This window comes from Eutrigla gurnardus (assembly GCF_963514095.1).
Source record: "Eutrigla gurnardus genome assembly, chromosome: 12".
Classification (NCBI taxonomy): domain Eukaryota; kingdom Metazoa; phylum Chordata; class Actinopteri; order Perciformes; family Triglidae; genus Eutrigla; species Eutrigla gurnardus.
The window spans coordinates 12,388,664-12,411,995 of record NC_139926.1 but is presented as its reverse complement, the minus strand read 5'-3'; the positions used below and the strand labels follow the sequence as shown (position 1 = coordinate 12,411,995).

Sequence of the window (23,332 nt, the reverse complement as noted above, 5' to 3'; positions counted from 1 at the left end):
CACAGCATCGCACTACATTGTATTCATTTTTAGCGTTATTTTATACTATGTTAATGTTGTTAAAGATTGCTACACTGTTTTGTATTGGGACAGGCCTGTTACTGACATAAATACAATGACTGACGTAACATCATTGCCTCAATACAGGTGATAGGCTCATTACCTGCGGCAACACTGACTTTATCTGTTCCTTCTTCCAGGTTGAAAATAGTGAAAATCTCCTTCAAGTGCAAACAGTTCTTCATCCAGCTAAGAAGAGAGGCGGTAGGTTTACACACACACACACACACACACACACGCTCGCACTCACTCACACACACACTTTTTAATCACTACCTCCCTTCCACAATTGGGACGTTTGAACAGATGAAGCAGTTTACTTGTGTGTGTTTCTGTACATACTGGCTATAAATGTGTGCACTTTATATACTGTAAATGTACTGTAGATGTTAGCTGAGCCACTGTGTGCAATCAGTGTCGGATTAACCTCCTGCTGTCTTTGTCCTCGTTGACTCTGATCTAATCCCCTACTGTGTCCTGCATCCCTTGTTTGATATGCGGATATCTTTTAATTCACAATGTAACAAACAATAACACAGATGGCTGACCTGCCACTGTCAACTTGAGTATTTCTACTACAAATATCAATTCTTCATAAAGTAAAGTTCTTTTATGTAAATATATTTTTATCTACACACAACCTTCGTTTACGTGTTAAATGAACTTCCTAATGAAATAAATGGCATGAAGTCATCCCAGCAGTTTAAAATGTTGGGATTCCCAACCAAGTGTACCTCTGCAGTTGCCATGGTAATAGAGTAGAGTAGCTTGACGGATTATGTAGCTGGAAGCCACGATTTGATTTGGAAAATATATCCACATGTTGAGTCAGCTTTAACACCTTTACATAATGAAAGGTAGTGGGAATGATTGAATTAGATGGATGTAAGTAATTGTTGCAGTTAGTTAGTTAAAAGTATTGGATAAATAGTTGAAATGGTTCTCTAAAAATACTAAATAAACAGTTAAAATAGTTAGCTAAAATCATTAGATAAACATTTGACATGGTTGACTACCAGTACTGGATAAACAGTTCAAATGGTTAGGCAAAAGAAAGTGTCTATAATAATCTTTCCTGCATGATGTATGCTTGCATTACACTACTGTTGGACTCCGATAAACTGAATTCTGGTCACACTCTGTCACCTCACGTGCTGAATGCCAACGTGTTATTCGACAGCCCACTAACTGTTGTCCTTCCCTCCCTGCACACAGACTGAGACCAGGGAAACATTGCTGGGTTTCAACATGGTGAATTATCGGGCCTGTAAAAACTTGTGGAAGGCCTGTGTGGAGCACCACACCTTCTTCAGGCTGGATCGGCCCATCCCACCACAGAAGAACTTTTTCACTCACTACTTCACACTGGGCTCAAAGTTCAGATACTGGTAAGAGCAAGAGGAGACACATGTAAATCCACAGAGCCACACAAAGAGTTTCTGGAAAGTCAGACTTGGGCATATTGACATTTGGATCTGTCAAAAAAACGAGACAACAATGCTTCAGACTTGTGGATGTTGTTTATCTGTATTTCCTCCTTTGGGTTGGCCTGTCATGTTTTCTTTCCCCCCCGAAAACCACAACTTAATTATACATGGTGTCCATGTGCACCTCTCAAACAAACATCTTTACAGCGGTGACGTACTGTACATTTTGGGGATTTTAAAGTTGGAAAGGGGACTCGTGATCAAAATAATATCACTCCTACTAACTATTGACTCAGCACTGTATTGTGCCCTGTGGCAACACGTCATTGACTGTTTTCTTTTTCTATGCGAGTGAGAGATGAACTTAGAGATGGAGGTCTTGTGAGTTATGATGCATTATTGAGCAATGATGTAACCTCAGCGAACTTTGCTCTGCGTGTGTGTGTGTGTGTGTGTGTGTGATTTCGCATGGTTAAGATATTAACTGACTTTTCAGCAAGGATACTGTTTTGAATTGCACATTTGTGTTAACATGTTATTAACATTTAATAAAATATCTATATTGGATATTTTGCACGCTCAACTGTTAAAACTGGTGTTACTTTTACTGATTTGTTTGAATAAAATCCAGCAAGTAAAAGTAAACCTAGCTTTGGAACTATTAATATTTTCAACCTTGCTAAACACAAGAGTTAAACATTTTCAGCCTGTTTCACTCCAGTTAAAGTTTGATTTTCCAAGACCGTCCCCTGACAGTTCTTGTTGTTTCTGTCTGCAGCGGGCGGACGGAGGTGCAGTCTGTGCAGTACGGAAAGGAGAAAGGCATTAAGGACAGAGTGTTTGCCAGGTAATAGACATTTCTTTCTTGGTTAGTTCAGTGAACACTGCAGGAACTTGCGTTCATTTTTTATTGTATTTTTATTTTGGAATCGAGTAAATTAACGTTTTGGTCTACACAGATCTCCCAGCAAGCCATTGGCCAGGAAGTTGGTGGGTGGAACTGACTGGGAGTCGGTCAGCAGGAACAGCCTATCAGACGAGAGACTGGAGACCCAGAGTCTGCCCACTCGCTCGCCACCCGGGACACCCAATCAGTGAGTTTCAGTGTTCCAACCAGATTGAGATTCACTACAGCTTCGTGTGAGGCAGTTGTGGCAAAAGTTAAAAGGGAAGTATAGTTTTAAAGCTACAGTTAAAGCTTTTTTATTATTATTAATGTTTCCAGAAAAAGTACAAATAGTGTCATGTGTAGTTAACATAGTCTGTAGTTCACTTTATTAGGAAACCTGAAATCTGACAAGGTAAGCTTTGTTTGTTTAGTAGGCAGGCTGTCGGCTGCGGAAGTAGAAATTTTAGGACTGTATGGGCAAGCATTTATGCTGCAGAAGTATCCATGAGCAAGTCTCTGAAGCCCAACCCACCCTCTGAACTGTGAACTGATTATTATTTCTCAAAAAAAAAACAATACAACATTCCCAAATTTAATGTGTATTCCTAAGTTAAAGATTATATGTCTTCTTTGTACACGTTTGTTCCTCAGAAACTCACTGTTTGTACAAGAAGGCACGCGTCTACGCCCGTCGTCTGTTGGCCACCTGGTCGATCATGTGATCCACGCTTCACCCAGCCTACCTGTCTTCTCCTCCTCCAATCACAAGTCAGCATCGTCCACGCAGGCCAACAGCATCAGCTTGGATTCCACACCGTAAGTCTCTGTGGGGGAAAGATGTCGCTATATTTGCAGTTTTCCATGTCTTCTTTCCTTTCTTCCTTTTTGACGCCCCCCTTTGACTTGATTGATTTCAATGTACATGAACTGCCTCATAAATTAAGCACCCCCCCACAACAGCTCCCCTTTAATTTTGCTGTTTAATTTTACTCAACAGTGTTAGTGCCACTCTGTCTGACTGTACTGCTGAGTTGACTGGTTTTTAAATGTCTGTGCCTGTGGCTTCTTCCAACAGTTCACACCCTCTCCCAATGTCACTTAGCTGGCCCCGCTGAAAGATGAACCCTTTGAAAAACAGCCTGTAAAATGTGTTTATAGCGGGTAGCAGGGCGGAGAGGTTATACGACAGGGCTGAACAAGGAATTAGTGCATGTGTGCGTTAGTTTTCAGCGTGTCCTTATTGTGCTCACACATTATAAAATATCTGGTGAATTCTTTGAACTTAGAAAGTTCCACATTTCTGTTTCAAAGCTTGAAAGCTTATGAGTAAAATTAAAGTTAGTTATGAGTGCCTTTTTAAAACTGAAACAGAAACCATGTGATGTGGCTCCCCTTCATACGTCACATGCAGCTCATTAGAATCTACTCCCCCACACCTGAGCATCTCCATCCACCTTTCTTTTTCTGGAGGTGGCTTAAAGAGTCAGGCACTACGTTTTAGGGCTAAAAAAACAGTCTTGGGGAGGATGCAACTTAATTTTGGCACAAATTTGGGACGTGAGTTGAAAGAAAAATACCCTGTTATGTTACAATGACCAGCCATTATAAAATGACTGCATATTTTTAACCCAAGTCAATGAGGTCTGCTTGATGGTATTAATGTTAAAGTTAGCAGTTGTCTAACGTTACAGTACTGTTACAGTTAATGAGAGCTAACCAGTCAACAGTCGGCGTTTGCATTTCCAGTGCGTGAGCTGACGATAACTTTACATCAACAATAAGAGTCAAACAGCGAGAGAATAGAGAAGGAACATTTCTCAGCTGGAAATCAGTGGTTAAGTAACATTACAGTGACAGTTGTGCTGCTTCAAGGTTTAACACACACATGCCACGTTATTGGCTGTGCAACAATGCTAAAAGATGACATAATCGCCTGCTCTTTTCCTCAGACATCACACGTACATTAGCCGTGCATATCATCGTATTGGCTTTAAGTGATTTGTCCGTCATGATAGTCAGTACAGTGTCCCTACACCCACAACAGGTATTGAAAACTGCACATTGCGTTTCCTGCCAAAAGAATTCCTAAAATGTTTAATAACAATGAACTTTCACTTTTAAGTAAAACTACTACAATTCATATTTTGCCGGTCGGTGTCAACATCTTTTCTCTGTCAGTTTGTTTACAGACGTGTTTGAAATATCACGTTTTCATGTCTTTTGCACACAAAAGAATCAGGTTTTTCAAGCCCATGTGACAATCGCTCTACTTGTGTATGCAGTTATTGTAGACAACCAGATGCAGCCTGGAGCACAAACTATTCACTATGATGATACAATTAAACTGATCATCATCATATCTTGACTTGATTACTTCTGTAAATGTAGTTCATTTGGACAAGCACTGTATGGCAGGAAGAGGGAACTTTTCCCTGAACAATTTCAAGTTTTTTTGCCTGAATAATTTCCCCACTCCATTGAGAAGATTAGCACATCTGTACTTTAGGCCAAAGAAATGATTTAATTTAAGAATTTCTCAAAGATTTCCGTTAGAGACTCAGATCTGAGAGTGGGATGGACCTTCCTAATCAAAGATATAACTGTTAATACTCCTATTTCTTGGGCTGCAAATATTCCCAAAATAGTTAACTGGTCAGAATTTCCAAAAGTTGATTTTTTTTAAAAACAAAACAAATTCATGTTTTTTTTTATCGTATTTTCTTTGCTTCCGTGGCTCCGAATTACGTCTTTCCAAAACCATGTTGTGGCGACTTCTTAAAAGATTCCAATTGTGATTCAGTTGTCAGGTTTGTGGAGCTATCAGTTTTAAATCCATTATGTAATAACTACCTATTTGCCCCAAATAGATTAGTCTGCATGTTTTGGTGAAACTCAGGCATCCCTTATCTTAAAGATGAATATACAATGAATGTATATTTGCAGTCTTAGCTGACGTAACTGAAACTTATTCCAGTATTTTCACGTCTGTCACTTCGCTCAGCTCCATCATCTAAATTTCCCCAATGTTCCTCCCAAGATTTTCCTCCAATAAAAAAAAACAACTAAATTAGAATGTGCTTTCTCCCCCACAGGCCACAGTTATACGCTGTGTCAGTTCCTCACATCAGCAATACAACAAAGCCATAACCCTCAGACACTCTCTCTATAATGTTCTGTTTTTAGTTGCGTAGAGCGACAATTATCTGTTTAGCTAACCACGGCACATTACAGTGATGCTTTTCAAAATGCAGGGCCTATATTTCCTTGACGGTGTCAGGGAACAAAAAGGTACAATTATATCATACATTGTAACGCGCACACACACACACACACACAAACACAAATATAACATCGACGAACATATTTTGTCATTGTTTTTGTGAACAAATTGAACAGTGCCTCAGTCAGGGCTTTCAAACCACCTTTAAAAAAAGCAAGACTTTTAGGATTTGGTCACCATGAAAGCATCTGACACAAGGAAAACTAAAAAGCAGGGCGTAGTCATGTCTGGTGTAGAAAAGGGTTAAATGTCCCTCTCCCAGGGCCTTGGCTACATTGTGGTATGAAGATACTTTCATATCCATTTCACTCATCTGTGTCGTGTTGAGAAAACACAGTAATGCAGAAGGAAGTCTAGTCTTGGCTGAGGCCTGCTGTGCACTGCACTTCTGCTGAAAGCCTGACCTGGTTTTGACCCATAATACATGTTAGTGTCCGCCTGTGTGTTTAAGGCACAAAGTGGCACCAGTAGCAGCAGTCAAAACAAAGGCAATGCTCTTTGACTGGTGCTGTCGCCCCTGAGGAGTGCTGGCACACAACCTCACACACATTTACAGATACAGACGGATAATGAACCGACTTGCTTCGACCCCCCAGAGAGTGAGCCATGATGCTGCTGAAAGCTTTACCTGACTGGTTGTGTTGTTTCATCATACACACTGGCTGCCTTTTATTGTCTGGATGATGACGGGGGGTGTTTTCCTTCCTCTTGCAGCCCTTTTATTGAGGTTAATGCATTGTGACTAACACAGTGCTATTAAACCTCGCTGTCTCTTGCAATCTCTTTCTCTTTTACTCCCATTTATCTGTTTTTCATCCTTTTTTTCTTTTTCTACTAAAGCACACACCTCTTTAATAAACAGGACAATCTTTAGCTAGACCATTCATCTTGTTTTTTTCTGTATCTGCATGTTTGTGCCATTGGTTTCCTATTTAAAATGCCAGGCTCTAACTGTTAGCAGTTATTTTGCTTAGCACATTCTGAGATTCATTTGTAATACAAGTTTCACAAAAAAAAAACCTTTCAACATTAATCTGAAACATTTGTCTCCCTCCCTTTTCTGTATTTTTGTCTCCTTCTCTCTGTTTCCCCCTCTCTCTTTCTCTTCTGTTCCTCAGGTCTCCAGAGGGGTTAGATGGCCAACCTCCAGCTCTGCCCCCCAAGCAGCTGAGCAGGAAGACCTTGAGCCAGATCATCCAGGCCCACTCCCAGCAGAGCCTCTTGGACAACCACCTAAACGAGATGTACGATGTACCGGTCAATGCTGATAAGACCACGGTCAGTACGTCAAAACAAGGCAACATTTATTTAGAGATGTTAGTATGATGACCAGTTACATAAAAGAAAAACATCTAAACTTGTGTCATCAGATTTCATTTAGTAGATTGTTTTATCTTCATGTGCATTTTAAGGTTCAAAGTATATTTTCCATTCACATTCTGCAAAACAATTTTCTCTCTGTTTTGTCAGATTGTTTTGAGGTTTTTCTGTCCCCTAGTGGCCAAACATATATTTTTTTCCACATTAAATCTTGATCTTATATTGAAGATGTTAGCATTCCAATCAAGTGTGAATATATTCCTAATACAACAGTAGAACGACGTAAAAAGTTTACCAACTTTATCAACCAAGTAATAATGCTTATTGCTGGAGCTGGAGCCGATATCCCTGTGCTCCAGAGGAGATTGATGAATTTGATTCACGTGCGTCAACTTTGCTCTCACAGCTAAATGGAGTTGTCCCGCATGATAATCTGGTCCTGATCAAGATGAAACCTGATGAACATGGACGTTTTGGCTTCAACGTCAAGGTGAGACCTGATACTATTTGGGACACAATAGGGCTCCTCGGTTTATCTCTTCATTTATCTTTTCTTTGTTTTCCATCTTGTTTATGACTAGTCGTCAAAACCTTTGGCACTACTTGTCTGTGTGTATCATGAACAATGCCATACTCCTTAGAAAGGAAGGTTTTTGTGCTGATATCTGATCTGTGTTTGTCTGTGCGTCTCCAGGGTGGAGCTGACCAGAAGATGCCCATCATTGTGTCTCGAGTGGCTCCTGGAACATCAGTAAGTCAACAAGCACCACATATAGTCAGTGCATGACCACTACTGTATTTTCTTACACTTGAGTTTAAGCACGTAATAAAACAAATGCACCCTCACAAATGGACATTTTTTTAGCATTCTCATATCAGAGACATTTTCTACCCTGTTTATATTTTATCAGACATTACTAATCTACTAATAATATTATCACCGTTCTCATTGTGTCTCTTTCCATCTCTATTCAGGCCGACCTGTGTGTGCCTCGCCTTAATGAGGGTGACCAGGTGGTCTTAATTAATGGACGGGACATCTCTGACCACACCCATGACCAGGTGGTCATGTTCATCAAAGCCAGCTGTGAGAGCCATTCTGAAGAACTCATCTTATTGGTTAGGCCGAATGGTGAGTTATTCGCATTGGTTGGATTTACTGTATCTCTTTTTACGTTTGACTGTTTGACTGTATTAAATTTAAGCTATTCCTGTTATTTTTGTTTGATTTTATATATATAATATAAAACAAAATAATGTTTTATTATATATATAAAATTGTTTATATTGTGTATCTATATTCTTTTTCTTTCGTTAATGGCTAAAGAATATTCATTTAGTTATTCCTATTCTGTCCTATTTGAGTCTGTACACATTGATGCCAAGCTTTTAGCACTGACTGGGGATTTCTTCTATCTTTCTTTTTTTTTTAACTGTTGCTCAGCCGTATCTTTGTCTCTTTCTGTTCTTTCAGTTTTCAGTCTGGTTGAACCACTGTACAGCACTTTATTCTCCATGGACAAAACAAACCCTTTATACAAAATGACATCTATTTGTAAAGAGGACTTTCTACAAAAGACCATGAAAGGCCATTGAAAAATATAGAGTAGTTCTCTCAGCCATCTGACTTGACTCAATCAAGGTTTTGTGTCAGGAGTTTCCAAATGTTTGAATGGCAGTGTTCATCTGGCAGTTACTGAGTGTAAACATTTAGGAGCAGCTAATCTCTACGTAAGAACGTTGTGTGGTGCAACCCATTTTAATAAAGTGTTAACTAGGCAAAGATGTGTAGAAGATTAACAGCTACATATCTGGTCGCCAGTCTTGATTCTTCTGTTCTTTTCTGGACTTCTCAGTTGTACTGTGATTTTAAAAGAGATGCAATGAAGTTGTACTTTTTGGTTCCTTTACATCTTAGCCATGTAATCACTATGCAGAAAGGTGGCAGATCATTTTCATCATCAGCGAAGCAGGAGGGGAGCTTTTAAAGATGATGGGAATTCTTGGTATTTTAACTGGGTCAAGAAGGGATTTATGGATTCTATCCTCTTTTACATCAGAGTAGATTGCAGCAGTGACTCAAATGCCTGTCAGTTCACATTATTTTATTTTTCTGTTTTGTTGATGTATATGCAAATACATATTTGCAGGTGGATGAGCTGTATATTCCTATGGTGCAGTCCTTCGGTTGTGACTTGTAGCATTTGGATGTCAAGTACCTAAAGGCAAATCAACTCCTCCGGGCGTCGACCTCCATAAACAGCTGCGTGTGTGTGTGTGTGTGTATAAGCTGTTACATATTTCTTCTCTGTCCCGTTCAGCCATCTATGATGTGGTGGAGGAGAAGGTGGACTCGGAGCCAGATTTTCAGTATATCCCTGAGAAGTCTCCTCAGGACCCCGCCCTGCTAGACCAGCATGCTTTGAGGGACACTATGGTCACACTGAAGGAAGGCCTGATCGGTGGAGCCATACTGGCTCAGTTTGATGTAAGAAGAAAGACAAATGAATAAACACCCACATGAATAGATACTGTGCATATATGCTCACACAGAGTCTAATTTAAATGATTTTGAATTGAATGATGGGTTTAATTTAGTTAAGGATGCGTTAGACATTTCTCTCCTTCACATATCCGTAATTCCCTGACCATTATGTAACAGCTTCCTGTTAAACTCAGTGTTGTCCTTTTATTAAAGAGAAACATTAGATACAAATACACACAATAAATTAATAAATAACTAACCCAAATACATTGCACAAAAGTAAAGCACGTTTGTAGTTTCATACATTAGAACTATCACAAACAGGGAAAATGATGGTGTTTACTGATCTTCCCCCTCCTTTTCAGCAACTGTACAGGAAGAGGCCGGGGATGACCATGCTGTGTGCCAAATTACCTCAGAACGTTTCCAAAAATCGTTACAGAGACATCTCTCCGTGTATGTGACTGCACACAGTTGACTATTTCTTTTGGCTTGTGTTTTTGAATATGTACCGACAATGTTCCTTCTCTACTGTACTCTCTCTCTCTCTCTCTCTCTCTCTCTCTCTCTCTCTCTCTCTCTCTCTCTCTCTCTCTCTCTCTCTCTCTCTCTCTCCCTCTTTCTCTCTCTCTCTCTCTCTCTCTCTCTCCCTTCACAATGTCTTTGATTCTTGAAGTCTTTTCTTTCACCATATGTCAATTGTTCGTTTTTCTTTATCCGTCTGTAATCTCACCCCCTTATGTTGTCCTCTCTCTCTCTCCCCGTCTGTAGATGATGCCACGCGGGTCATTCTGAAAAGCTCAGATGACTACATCAATGCAAATTACATCAATGTGAGTTTGTATCTCCTAATTTCTCCCTTTCATCTCTCCGTCAATATCTCTGCGTTTGGCTTGTCTGAGGCGTGGTGGGTGGTCTGTTTGGCTAACCATCAAAACACATGTTGAAAAACTACGGTCGTATCACTGGTGAATGAATTAACCACATGAGCTTTACAAGCGCATAACATTGCGAGTTCCTGTTTTGTTGTCTGTTTCAGTCAGGCAGTTAAGCTATCAGCACCTTATGGATGTTATGCATTTAAGCCCCTTTCAGACATCTGTTTAAGTAATGCCATTTTTTAAGTCAGACTTGGATCTTTGTTATGTAAATGCCCTGTAATGTCTGTATAGAACACGATAGAACTTTGTGAGTTGGAAAATGATGACATGGCGGGGGGGTAGTATTCTCAGGTTCTTTTCACAAACTGCATCAAAGATGGATTTTTAAAACATGCATTTCAGTTAAATGATTGTTTCTCTCTCTTTGCTGTATATGAAGTGTTTGGCTATCCATCTTGTAAGCAATGTGCAATAACGAAAGTTGAAAATTTAGTGAGAGAGATGGTCTGATGGTTATAGTACTTTTTACTTCACTTGTAACCCATTGTGTGGTTAAAAAAAAGTGTCCATAAAAACACATTAATTTGACTGCTCTGATCGATCCTCCTTGAAAACCTAATTTTATTTTTTAATATATCTCTCGGTTCATTTAACCCTGTGCTGCTGTAACTTTGATGTTGCATGGCATTCGTTTAAAGTGTTAGTCACCGTAATGTTAGTTGAATTGATTGTACCTTTTTAGATTAACCTGTGAACATTTAGCTCTCTGTGCAGCTGAAAACACACAAACACTCTTTTTGTGAGAAAATATTTTAGCAAGAGAAGCTATGAAGGGAAATCCTTGCAAACTAATGTCTCTATCTCAAAATCTGTGTGTCTCTCCCTGTAGATGGAGATTCCAGCCTCCAGTCTTATAAACCGGTACATTGCATGCCAGGGCCCCCTGCCGAACACCTGCCCCGACTTCTGGCAAATGACTTGGGAGCAGGGCTCATCTATGGTGGTCATGCTGACTACACAAGTCGAGAGAGGACGGGTATGTAGACGAATTCTTCAAAGACAAGGACAGGAAATCACATGTCTGCAGTATGTTGAGAAAAAACGTATTTTGTTGTCATCTAATCCATTGAAAACATTTAATTCTAAAACTGCACATGTGGCATTTCTTTGAAAAATCCAAGTTTGTAGAAATCCCCATTGCTGATACTGAATCTGTTCAGTGCCAAAGTAATGGCTGTTGTATCATGAAATGCACATCAAGGTGAGAAACGTATTGTCTCAATTCTTTTGTCAAAATATATTCTCACTTACAACACAGGATTCTGCAACTTGAGTCTTTTCATACAAAGAGTGTATATGTGTACACAATACACAAAGTGAGTAACGTGTTATTGTGAAAACAATAGAACTAAGATCCATTAATCTTCAAACTAGTTTAATTTTCAAATGTGCATTGTTTGCTATTTTCTCTGGATATTAGGAAGAAGTGTTGCAAAAGGATGGCCAGTGACAGGACATTTTAAGAATCAACATCTAAACATGCTATTGGAGGATTTTTTATTCCAGATGGACTGATTGTATACTTGACATAATAGCAAAGAACACATGGCTAACTGTAGGTATTCTGACCGTGGAGCTAAGAATAACAGTTGTGATGTGTTGTGTCAATTAAATGTCCAATTGTAAAGAGAATACTTTGTCTGTGTTTACAGGTGAAGTGTCACCAGTATTGGCCCAATCCAGACAGCAGCGCCACCTATGGAGATTTTACAGTAACGTGCCATAATGAAGAGGGCAACACTGCCTTCCTTGTCCGGGAGATGACTCTCATGCACACACAGGTAAACACACACACACACACTCATTTCCTGGAGACTTACTGAAACCCTAACCACTGACCCAGAAATCAGCTTTTTTCCAAAGTTGCACCACATCTTTTGGCCCAAGTTGCACAAGCACTCCCCAATTAATTGTTTTTTATTCTGAATTATGTCCCTGGATGTAGCCTAAGTCAGGAACACACACACATACACACAAGAGAGGAAACATACACAAGGAAGGAAAATTGGGACCAAATCAGAGGAACAAGAGAGCGTACCGAAGCAGGCTAGAGAGGAGGCTGGCGGCATGACGGAGAGAGACGCTGGGTCCAATCAAAGCGAGGGACCAGTGTCTCAGGAAGGATGAGCTGCTAAGGACCCCGAAGAGGTGTGTTGCCATAGTGACCAGTGTGGGCTGTTCTTTTTCTGGCTCCCGCTGCGGCATGCGGGCCACGTATTGGGAGCTGGTTACCATGACAACCCAATCACCCCAGTCAGTCACAATTGCAGCTGAAATAGAGATTGAGGGAGAGACACCAACCAGAGGGAGAGAGGAACAGAGATGGGGACGAGGGTAGTTTAAAAATGCTTACAGCCTTACTTCAGTATCATTGTGTCATGTAACGTATGGGACATACAATGCCAGTGTTTAGGACAAAATGGAATAGAAAATTAACTCGTGGCAGATCAACTATTCCTACTGTTCTCTCACCATGTAGCTGTCTGGGTTTTCCTGATTACTTATCTGTGTGTTGTCCATGCAGCATGACCTTTGAAATATATGGCTGTAGGAGGAGGCAATTAGTATTCTCCTCTGCCTGTGATTGTTGCTATGGAGATAGATGTGTTACCATGGCGATGCAGCGAGGCACTATTAAAGAGGAACACGGGGGCTCTAAGTCGCACATGAAACAGTGGTCAGTAGTTGTCTGCTGTAGGTTCTGTGTGTGTGTGTGTGTCATAGTTTGTCATCATTGTGTCCCTGTTGGGTTTAAATCTCACTGACCTTATTTTCTAAAGAGCTGAAGAAAATATTGCGTAGTGTTTGATAAAATGGGAAAGCACAATGTGAATCACCAAGTGGTCCAGCACAGTGGAAAGAATAAAACCACTGTTTGTTATTCACACTGCCCATTTCATAACGCCTTTAAAGGCTATAATTACACAAACGGGGTGCTGTGCAGTTTCCCCAGAGCTCACTGAAACATGCCGAGAGGTCGCCCACATGAAATACAATAACCTTTGTACACTTTGGGATGAGTGATATCTGAGAATAATTCATTAGTAAGTGTGGGTCTTGACTGAGGTGGGAGTGAATGCCCTCAAGTTTGTTTCCAATAAAAAGAAGCCTTCCTGAAAAGTACATGTAAATATACATATAATGTGATATAATTCCCTCTCTGTGTGCGTTTGTGTTCAGAGTGAGCAGGAGAGAGAGCTTACCCAGATTCAGTACCTGGCTTGGCCAGACCATGGCGTTCCCGATGACTCCACTGATTTCCTCGACTTTGTGGCTCTGGTACGGACCAAACGGGCAGGACAGGACCAGCCAATGGTGGTACACTGCAGGTCAGTTGCTCTTTATGTTAATTAGTTGAAGTGCCAAAGCCGGACTGTTTTGTGTGTTGCCTGATGTTATGATGATGTTTTTTGTGTTTATTGATGTTGTCTGAAGAAATGCCGTTTTGACTTCTTAAATGGCATGTGTCTAAGTTTAACTCTAATTCTCTGCCATCCGTGTTTTTTCCAGTGCGGGTATAGGTCGGACAGGGGTTCTGATCACCATGGAGACAGCATTGTGTCTAATGGAGTGTGGTCAGCCGGTGTATCCTCTAGATATCGTCAGGACCATGAGAGACCAGAGGGCCATGATGATACAAACACCTGTATGTAGACTCATCCCTTTGTCTGTCTAACTAGCCTCTTCAACTACAAACAATCAGTTAAAATATATCTATCTATCTCTCTATCAGAGCCAGTACCGCTTTGTATGTGAGGCCATCCTGAAAGTCTACGAGGAGGGCCTCGTCATACCATTCAAGACTGTCGTCTACCAGCTAAGAGAAAAGGTGGACGAGGAGAGAGAGGAGGAGAAGAAGGAGCATCAGAAAGCAGGAGAAGGAGGAGAGACGTCAGCAGCGGAAGAGGGGGAGGCGGCTGTAGTGGAGTCGATGGAAGGAGGTCTGGATGAAGAGGATGACGACGACGAAGAAGTAGAGGTGCTAGATGTGGGGGAAGTGACAGAAGAGGGAGAGGAGGAGGAGGAAGAAGAGGAGGATGAATACGAGGAAGAAGTGGAGGAACCAAGTGTTGCAAGTGCTGCAAGTGTTGCAAGTGCTGTAAGTGCTGCAAGTGCTGTAAGCGCCACCAGCGAGACCAGCATGAGCCCTGACCCTGAGCCAGCAAACCTGTGACTTTTGACCTTTGGTAGTCATCAGGGTTACCAGGAGGAGGCCAGGTGGCCGCAGGAGAGAACAAAAGCACTGTTGCACTTTATGCTGACAAAAATGGAAAAAAGACACACAAACGAACAAACGTGATAGTCATGGACAAGCTAGAATTAAAAAAGAAACCCAGCTGGGTTGAATAGGTACCATTAGGGGATATTGTATGTTCAGGGTAAAGAAAAAAAGTCTGCAAAGAATGAAAAGATAAAAGTACGAGAGAAGAAAATGTGGATGGGGAATTGCTGTAGTGCCATAAGTACGAAGGGGATGGGCTGCCCCACGTATGGAAAGTTTTTTTTTCCGCAAAGGGTCACCCTGTCCCCTTCTGAGCGAGTCTGCCAGACGGACCTGCCTTTTTTAGTGTCCTTTTAGCTGATAAAGAGATATACCTTATCTTTTGTTCCTCAGAAAGAGTATTTATTGTGTTTTAGTTTGTGTCAAACCCTGTCCACTGAACAAAAAAAAAAAAATGTGTATGTGTGTTTGTATGAATCTAGAGCTTCATGCTTTCCTGGTTAAATCTTAGGTAGTAAAGTAGTGCGATTCCTCTTCTTCTAACTACTTCTTTATTTTTATTTTTTTTGCTTTTCATGGAGGGGGGTGGGGACTGATTTAATTTATTGTACTTGGTTTTATCTTTCTCAGCTTTCTCGTCTAAGTTTCTGACAGCACAGACTGACAGATGGACAGCTGAAAGCACTTTGTGTCTCACCTCTTGTTCAATGCTGTGGCAAGTTGTATTTTTTTGATCCTGCTTTGTGCTGTGCTATTGAACTTACAGACACATGCGCTCTTAAGCGGCCAACGTTTGGCGTGGTGAAGAACATAACTGGTTTATAACCCTCAGTGTCTGCTGGGCACCTCTCTTTCACTTCTGTCTCAGTGGCTTCTGTTACACTACGACTACACAGACCTCCCACTGAAAGACGTAATGGCAGAACATTTGAACTTTCAGCATTGATTGGTTAAATGAAAAATTCACGTCACAATACATAATGCTCAACAGCGCATTAATTCAACACAAGAACATGAAGACAGTGTCATAAAGAGAGGCCCCAGCAGACATGCAACCTCACTGAGTTACAATCTAAGCTATTTCCCAGCTGCTGTGGCTGATGAAGCTAAGAAACAAGGCTGAGGTCAGTTCATTTCTTCCTGCAAAATTCACATGTAGTCAATTTAAATCAAAACCTGGGTCCCTGCTGAAGTGTCCTTGAGCCAGACACCAACAACAAATCCTCATTTTATGTGAAGCCCTTTGGCTTCCTTCTGATTGGTTTCACCTGCTTGCTTTGCACAGGTCAGTATGTCACTGCAGTGATAGTACCACCAAAAAGTCATACACCAGAATCATTTATTTCATGAAAACTGCTGGAATTGTAATGCAATCGGTATTTGCTTTTGCTTTAAGAATTGACAGTGAACTGATCTCAACCTTTAGTGTGAATGGAGATATCATGACTTTAAAGGCTCCCTCCACTGACCTCCCCACAGTTATTTTTTTAAATAATTCAGAGTGACAAGACATTGGAAACCCTCTCCTTACACATTTTTCAGTTGATACTGGGAGGTCATCACTCTGTGTGAGCTGTCATGACACAGCATTGCACTCAGTAATACTAGCTATTTGTTTTACAAAGGAAATGTCCTTATTGAATCCTTTTTTACGAAGCTTCAGTGAGGTTCAGAGGTCACTGGAGTGGGGCTTTAAACCAACCGTTGCTGTTTAGTTTTTTTCTAAATTTGTCTGATTGTCTGCCAGAGAACAGTTGACAGTTCAAAGAAGCAGCACAAACAGAACATTCAACCAATACCTTTCCTGTTTATTATTGGTCTTTCCCAGTGGTATTTCATTTTAAGGCACATGTTGTTTTTAAGCCATGGAGCTGATGTTTTAATGAGTGATAAGAGACTAAATGATGATTTGTATTTTTAATTCACAAAACCCAGCATCAACTTGCCTGTTGAGTCTTTGTTTGTCTAAGTAAAGGTTAAGCTGCCATTGTACTTTACATAGTGGTAACTTCATAATCTGAGATATTTTTCTTATTGGCTGCTTCGGTACCTGCTGTCAAAAAAAAACAAAAAAAAAAACCCTACTGCTGTGAGTGTGTGTGCACTCAGATTTCTGTCTTTATCTATCTTTCTCGTACCTCTCCCTCCTCAATTTCTAACATATAGTTTGTTAGCTGTCTGGTCTAAGCCTGCTTGTCCGATAACTGGAATGAAGGGTTGTGCCATAAAGACACAAACCTAATCTAACCTGATCTCAAGTTTTTCTGAAGAAACTCAGATGGAGCCTTCTTGGAGAGTACATTTTTTGTCTGTCCAAATAACCAGGCTGAATCTTTGCCTGTGAAACATTTCAAACCATGCTTGTACCTCCCTTTTAAACAGCTGAATCATACTTTTGCCAGAAGGAGAGGTGGGATCAAAAAGAGCCTAGCTTTTCTCTCTCTTTTTTTTTTTTTTTTTGTACCTCTCCCAAAATCTGCGTAACTCCTTCTGTCACGAAACATCAGTTATTTGAGCAGAGCCCACGCAGCATCCGCAGTCCATTCTTCTCGTTGTTCTTCCCCAGATGCCTCTCTGTTGGGTCGTATTACACCGATCCCACTCTCTCTGCACGGCCTCAATGCAAAATGACACATCTGAGCAGAATACCATGCGTACAGTACTGCAGTATCACACTCGTTTTCAACAGGACTCACAAAGGGTAGCCATTGAATGACTGACCTGACTGAATAACAGGTTTACAGTTTTTATAATTTTTTTATTGGCAGACCCAACATGAGCTTATAATCAAAAGAGAAACAGTTGATCACTCAATGGCTTCTTGTCATCATTTTCTTTTTGTATTCAGCAGCAGGGCCGACCAAATGAAATTTAATTAACGCCGAAGGCCTCATGATAAAGTGGCATCAATGACGAGTTAAAAAAAACTATCATTTCTAACAAAGTAAAACATGGGTCACCATAATGAAAAGTTAATAATTGATAAATCAGGGCTGCCAGAGTTTCCATCTGCACAAAATGCACAGCAATGAGCTGTCTGTGTTCAAAGTGTTTTGTTGTTGACACATGTTTGGTACTGTTTGTGCGTTTAGGGTACTGATCAAAGGTAGTTTGGAGGGGACCAGACACGGGAAGGGCTTGGGTTAATTGTATTTTTGTAAAGATTCAAACGGCTAGTTGGGTAGGGAAAGGACAGCACTTTGTAGAAGGCTGAGTGGCAGGTAGTGCTACTGGAAAGAAGAAGAAAAAAGTTGGAGACATAAACCAGTTGAGTTGTTCTTTTTTTTCTTTTAATTTGTCATTTTAGTTGGTTTAAAAATAAGATCTGTAGGGAACACGAAAAAAAGAAAAGAACTCCTAACTACACAGTGCCACTTGTTAATTTTGTGTAAATAATACTAGACCATGTAAATACAATGTTGTATATGAAAAAAAATCTTTAAAATAAAAGGGAAAATCATTTGTGAGCTGAACGATTTTGTTTTTATTTTACGTTTGATTTTTTCTTTTCACTTTTGGATGATTCAAATGTGACACAAATGGTGTGTATTTCAAGACTGATATTTCAAAAACATTTTTGTTTTGTTTGAGACTTAATCTATAACAGCGAGTGTATATATAATGAAACACAAAATAATGACAAATGTTTTACCGTATTATTCCCTTGGTTAACTCCTACCTGTGTCATAAAAACCTTTGTCCTCAGTTGCTTGTTTCTTTCTGGTATCATGGTTTTGCAGTGCTTTGTCCATAAGCTTGATTGTGAACGATTAAAGCTGGCCTGTTGGAGCATGGAGACGTGGCTTCAGATCACCTTGCTTTTCCACACTGTAAAAGTGAGGGGCAATGTCAGTGTGAGCAGGAAGCAGATGAAAAGCAAGGTCTTCAGCACCAATGCTGAAGGCCTTGACCAGAATCATTTATTTAATATTTTTATTGTTGGTGATTCAATAGAGCAAAGCTATCAGTCACATGAGGTTTGCCAAAGTGCCAAAACTCTGTAAAGGCAGGTTTTAAAGAAAAATAAATAAACGCAGTGACAGAAGGTCAATAGCAAATAGATTCTGAGATGAATACTGGAAAAGTAGGTTATACAGTAATAGGTGTCTAGGGAAACAAACTACAAATATGCCGACCTTTTAAGATAAATGATAATGTCAGGTGATTTAAAAGAATAACTAGTACTTTGGATGTAACCGTCTCTTTTTATAACAACACGCCCTAGACCACAATGGGAGCTATTAGCTGCTCAAAAAAACCCATTAAGCAGAACAAGATAAATCTACTGTTTACCTTTTTAAAAGGGGCCAAACAAGTAGTTTTAGCACTGGTGTAAATGCAGCACTCAAAGGAGGGTTGCCATACTTTTTGAGGTAATACCACTGGGCTTTTTAAAAGTGGTGTAGATGTAATAATTCAAGGAGACTGAAATCTATAAGACACTCATAGCTGGGTTATATACCAGCACATTGCTGCATTAGTATTACTAGCATTGTGTGGTAGAGCATAGGCACACAGTATTGCAGTTCATAAATCCACAGTAGTTTAAAGACAGAAAGGTGTTTCCAAAAACACTCTTTAGAGTTCAATGTAAAGTCATACTGCACACCATAACTCAATTTCATGTGAATACCAAAAATGCAAAAATCCTTATCCAATATGGTACATTGTTTTACAAACAGTAAAGCTTTTGACATTGTTTTACAAACAATGTACCATGATTCAATTTGGTAAAAAGCTTTACTAACTAACAACTTCCCTTAGTGGAAGAATTTTTTTTTTTTTTAAACAAATTGATTGACAGTGGTTATTATTTCTTCCTGAAGCCTATCTAAGATATTAATTCTAATACTTTGAAAATACTTTGGCTTTAAAAAAAATGGTATATAGAGTAGCTCCCACAAAGAATCAGGTTTGGGGATTTCCTGTTGGCAAACCTAAGAGACATGTTCTTCAGAATGAAACAATAACACCAGTAACACCAATAAGGTAAGTGAGTCAGGATAAACTTGACAAGCAGTGTCCCTACTCCTGGTATGCATTAAATCATCAAAAAGACAAATTAACATCATGGGCAGGAAACCAGTTCCTTTTAATTACTGCCTCTACACACTATTCGACTACTATGACCTCTAACCCTTAAATGAAGTACAGGTCAAACAGATTTAACTGATCTCTGGACACATTTTTAAACCATTGTTCCAAAACTAAACAGAAGGGTGCGCTGTTGTCTAATCGTGACAACAGTATGGCTGTATAACAAAAAATAATAATAAATGTCGATGAGGCCAGTCATCGTCATACTGTGCGTTTTAAATGGTATGACAACCATTTCACAAATGAAAGGTTATTTATATATTTGACAGAATACAACGTTACTTATATAGTTGATTAGGGCCCTTGTTTTCTCTTGCCTTGTATTACATAATTACACCGTAGCTGAAAATATTGAATATAAACTGCAACAATCATAATTATAACTATTTTAATGATAATGAGGGCAACAATATTTAAATGTTTTTGGTGAAGAAAACCACAAAGAGTCATGTTAATTATGCCAGCTCAAACGAAAAGGTGTGTCGCTTTAAATATGCTGATTTTTGTTAGGGATTTATCGTGACGTCACATCCTGAGGAAAGCTTTGCCCCCTACTTTTTGTTGGGACCTGGGAGAGAAAATTATCCAGCAGGGGTAGAAAAAAAAGAAGAGAGAGAAACAAACCATGGAAGTGTACAAGGTTGCCGTTTAGTCTTGTATAATGCAAGCGGACGTACTTTCACCGTGAATTCACACGAGGAGGATTTCTTTTTGTAAGTATGCTTTTATCCAGATATCTCCACGGATCCACAAGTGGCCGCGGAGCAAGTGTATGTCGCAAAACGGCTTTCTGAGCAAAAGGCGGCGTTTGTTTTGCTGTACGGGACGCGCTCGTGCGGTCGGAGTCCTGTGCGTAACCTGCATTCGTTGCTAGCGGTTAGCGCGTGCTATCAAACAAACGCACACCTGTTGCCTTTTGCTTACGCCAGTGACGCTACATCAGGCCTCAACTGCATACAATTGTGAATCTTGCGGTTTAATTAATTGTTTTATTAATATTACTTCAGCAGTCGTCTGAAGACATTTTCTAGGTTTTCTAAGGTGTTTTTTTTTTTTTTTACAGTTTATCATAGCGGTTTCTTTTTCTGACTGACCTGCAACCACAAATAGCGAGCTAATTTAACGTTAGGTAACGGTGCACATCTTTGAAATCCACCACACGCTAGCTAACAATACATTTTTTTAATTGATCTATTCAATTTAACTGTTACAAATATATCGTTTATCCGTACTTTACTTTTTGTTTTTGTCAAATATAGTCAACGTTACGCAGTGAAGTTAAACTAAGCTAAAGTTAAACTTTTTTTGTTTTTGTTGTATCCTCATTAGTTTGACGTTAACGTTACAGTAGCAAACGTTACCGTTTACGTTACTGTTATCATTGATAACCAAGGTCACAATTACATTTACGTCAAAAATACATACCCTATCAATTATTTTTTAACGTTAACGTATATATTACATAGCAAATATCAAATTTTTTACTTGTTTCGCTAGCCAATGATGCTGACTTGGTTAGCCAACATTAATGTTTGTCAGCTGTAGCGTCAACAGTCAGTTTACAGCTTATGTGTCCATAATGAATAACCGAGGTTAGCTACAATGGTCTACAACAAAACATTATAATACACAACACAGTCTACAAGACAATATAATCCTTTTACACAACTGTTCTCCACCTTACATACTTGAATGTTTCATAGGTTGCACGATATTTTTTTAATGTGTGTAACAATTCTGAAGGCCTGTACAATTCACACACACAAAATTAACATCTTGCGTGTGTTAATATCTCCTACTTCTCTCTCTCACAGGTGCGGCAGTGTAACCCTCCCCTCTTGCCCATCATGTTGAGTTTCCTGCGCAGGACGCTGGGGAGACGGTCCATCCGGAAACATGCAGAGAAAAGTCGATTACGGGAGGCCCAGCGTGCCACGACGCACATCCCTGCTGCTGGGGATTCAAAGTCCATCATCACCTGCCGCGTATCCTTACTGGACGGGACGGATGTCAGCGTTGACCTGCCGGTGAGGATGGTTGCTGTGGTTTGAGCCTTTCAGGTCGTATGTGTTCGTGATGCCACAGTGTAGGTGTCAACACGATCGCCACCCAGCTACTTGTTGATCTCCAGGCATCATTTTGGACGTTGTGCATTCTTCTCTGCTTGATTTTAATGAGTAGTAGGGTTTCACAATTTTGCAAGGACCTTTTGAATTAACGTTCAACTTGAGGGATGCAGCCAGTGGAAATATTTGAGAACTTTTCATGGGTGCACAAGAAGATAGAGTATATAGTTTGGAAGTAGTAAAAGGGAATTTCTGCCTTGTTAAGTCCTTCGCCAGCACATCTTACAGGATGGAAAACTTCAGGCATTAAAATGCAAAATAAATAACTGCTTTTTCTAGCCCTTCTTTTTATGGCCACCCACTCTGTTTTGAGCTCTTTTCGCTCTTTTGACATGTTTTTTAACTGTGTAGCAGGGCATATTGTGTGTGTGTGTGTGTGTGTGTGTATGTGTGTGGTTTTGCTGATCACCTGTAATTCCATGATCCTCTCTGGAGAAAACACTTAATCACATGACAGCATCACATGACATGTAGGGCTCATCACCAAGTGGACACAAAACAGAAATTCACACTCCCCACTTCTTCCTCTCTCTTCTGTTTTTCACCCTTCTTCATCTTTCTCATGTTATTTGTTTCTTTGTATTAACTTGCTCCAAGCTTCTGCTGGCAAAACGTGTAATTTTAATGTATCATTTTTAGAAATGAGGGCAAATATTTCCCTCATGGAATCACAGATTTTTGCTACTTTGTGTTTTCACTGGCATTCCATGTGTCACATCGGCAGCACTCCAGTGAGGCCAGTCGGGTATCTAACTGTCCTGTGTCAATCTTATCCTTGATATCTATCCATCTGGTGTAAATTACAAGTAAGAGAATATCACTTCATTGTCATAACTATATCGCTTCTCATTAGTCCTATGAGTTTATAAGAACTCCAAATGTTGTTTTTTCACAACACGCTTTCTACCTTTTTTATTTCTCCTCCTCAAAAGAGATGATTCTCGACATAAAGATTGTTTCTTGGCTGTGAGACCAAGCAGTGATAATTAGATACATTAAACCAATGAAGTAGCATTTGAACATTCCTTACCAGCTTATTAAGCAAGAATGCCTAAACCTGTTGTATTCAGCACGTCTCACAAATGATGTTGTACATTTTTGAGTCAGCATAAGAGCTGCCAAATTATTAATATGTAATCCTTCCTATCAGTTCAGTATTAAGTGCATTGAGTTTTTTATGCTAGTAGAATATTCTCTCTCTCTCTGTTTCTTTCTTTCTTTCTGTTTCTTTTTCTTTGTTGCAATATCTCTTGTTTTTGTACAGAAACAATTACTTATTTAATTGACTTTGAACTAGCATGTGTGTTAAAACTAAGGCATTTGTTTGCGTGCACCTGAAGACATTTTTAAAAATTTGATTGGATTTTGAATGCATTCCAGAAGAACCCCAGCCTTAAGTTGTGTTAGCTTTCAGACTGAGCTTTTTGTGCCTCCCATCCCCCAGATATAGGTAGCCTCTCCAAACCCTTCTGGCTTATCTATCTA

General features: G+C 39.8%; 2 protein-coding genes across 6 annotated transcripts in view; both read left to right on the top strand.

Moving 5' to 3' along the window:
* ptpn4a (protein tyrosine phosphatase non-receptor type 4a) overlaps positions 1-18,329 on the top strand; it is a 60,596-nt gene extending 42,267 nt beyond the window's left edge. Inside the window, exons 11-27 of the mRNA XM_084022298.1 lie at positions 201-264; positions 1,276-1,448; positions 2,266-2,334; positions 2,447-2,581; positions 3,028-3,192; positions 6,775-6,934; positions 7,383-7,466; positions 7,671-7,727; positions 7,952-8,108; positions 9,298-9,464; positions 9,827-9,917; positions 10,233-10,294; positions 11,232-11,378; positions 12,055-12,183; positions 13,583-13,731; positions 13,913-14,048; positions 14,136-18,329. Coding sequence (XP_083878424.1) covers positions 201-264; positions 1,276-1,448; positions 2,266-2,334; positions 2,447-2,581; positions 3,028-3,192; positions 6,775-6,934; positions 7,383-7,466; positions 7,671-7,727; positions 7,952-8,108; positions 9,298-9,464; positions 9,827-9,917; positions 10,233-10,294; positions 11,232-11,378; positions 12,055-12,183; positions 13,583-13,731; positions 13,913-14,048; positions 14,136-14,576 — 2,386 coding nt within the window. The 3' untranslated portion in view covers positions 14,577-18,329. The remainder of the gene's footprint in view (positions 1-200; positions 265-1,275; positions 1,449-2,265; positions 2,335-2,446; positions 2,582-3,027; positions 3,193-6,774; positions 6,935-7,382; positions 7,467-7,670; positions 7,728-7,951; positions 8,109-9,297; positions 9,465-9,826; positions 9,918-10,232; positions 10,295-11,231; positions 11,379-12,054; positions 12,184-13,582; positions 13,732-13,912; positions 14,049-14,135) is intronic.
* A 1,947-nt stretch (positions 18,330-20,276) lies between these two features.
* The window catches only part of epb41l5 (erythrocyte membrane protein band 4.1 like 5), a 34,858-nt gene continuing 31,802 nt past the window's right edge, over positions 20,277-23,332 (top strand). For all 5 annotated transcript variants that reach the window (XM_084022313.1, XM_084022312.1, XM_084022310.1 and 2 more), the window contains exons 1-2: positions 20,277-20,434; positions 21,536-21,748. In XM_084022313.1, the coding sequence (XP_083878439.1) occupies positions 21,569-21,748 (180 nt within the window). In that variant the 5' untranslated portion in view covers positions 20,277-20,434; positions 21,536-21,568. The remainder of the gene's footprint in view (positions 20,435-21,535; positions 21,749-23,332) is intronic.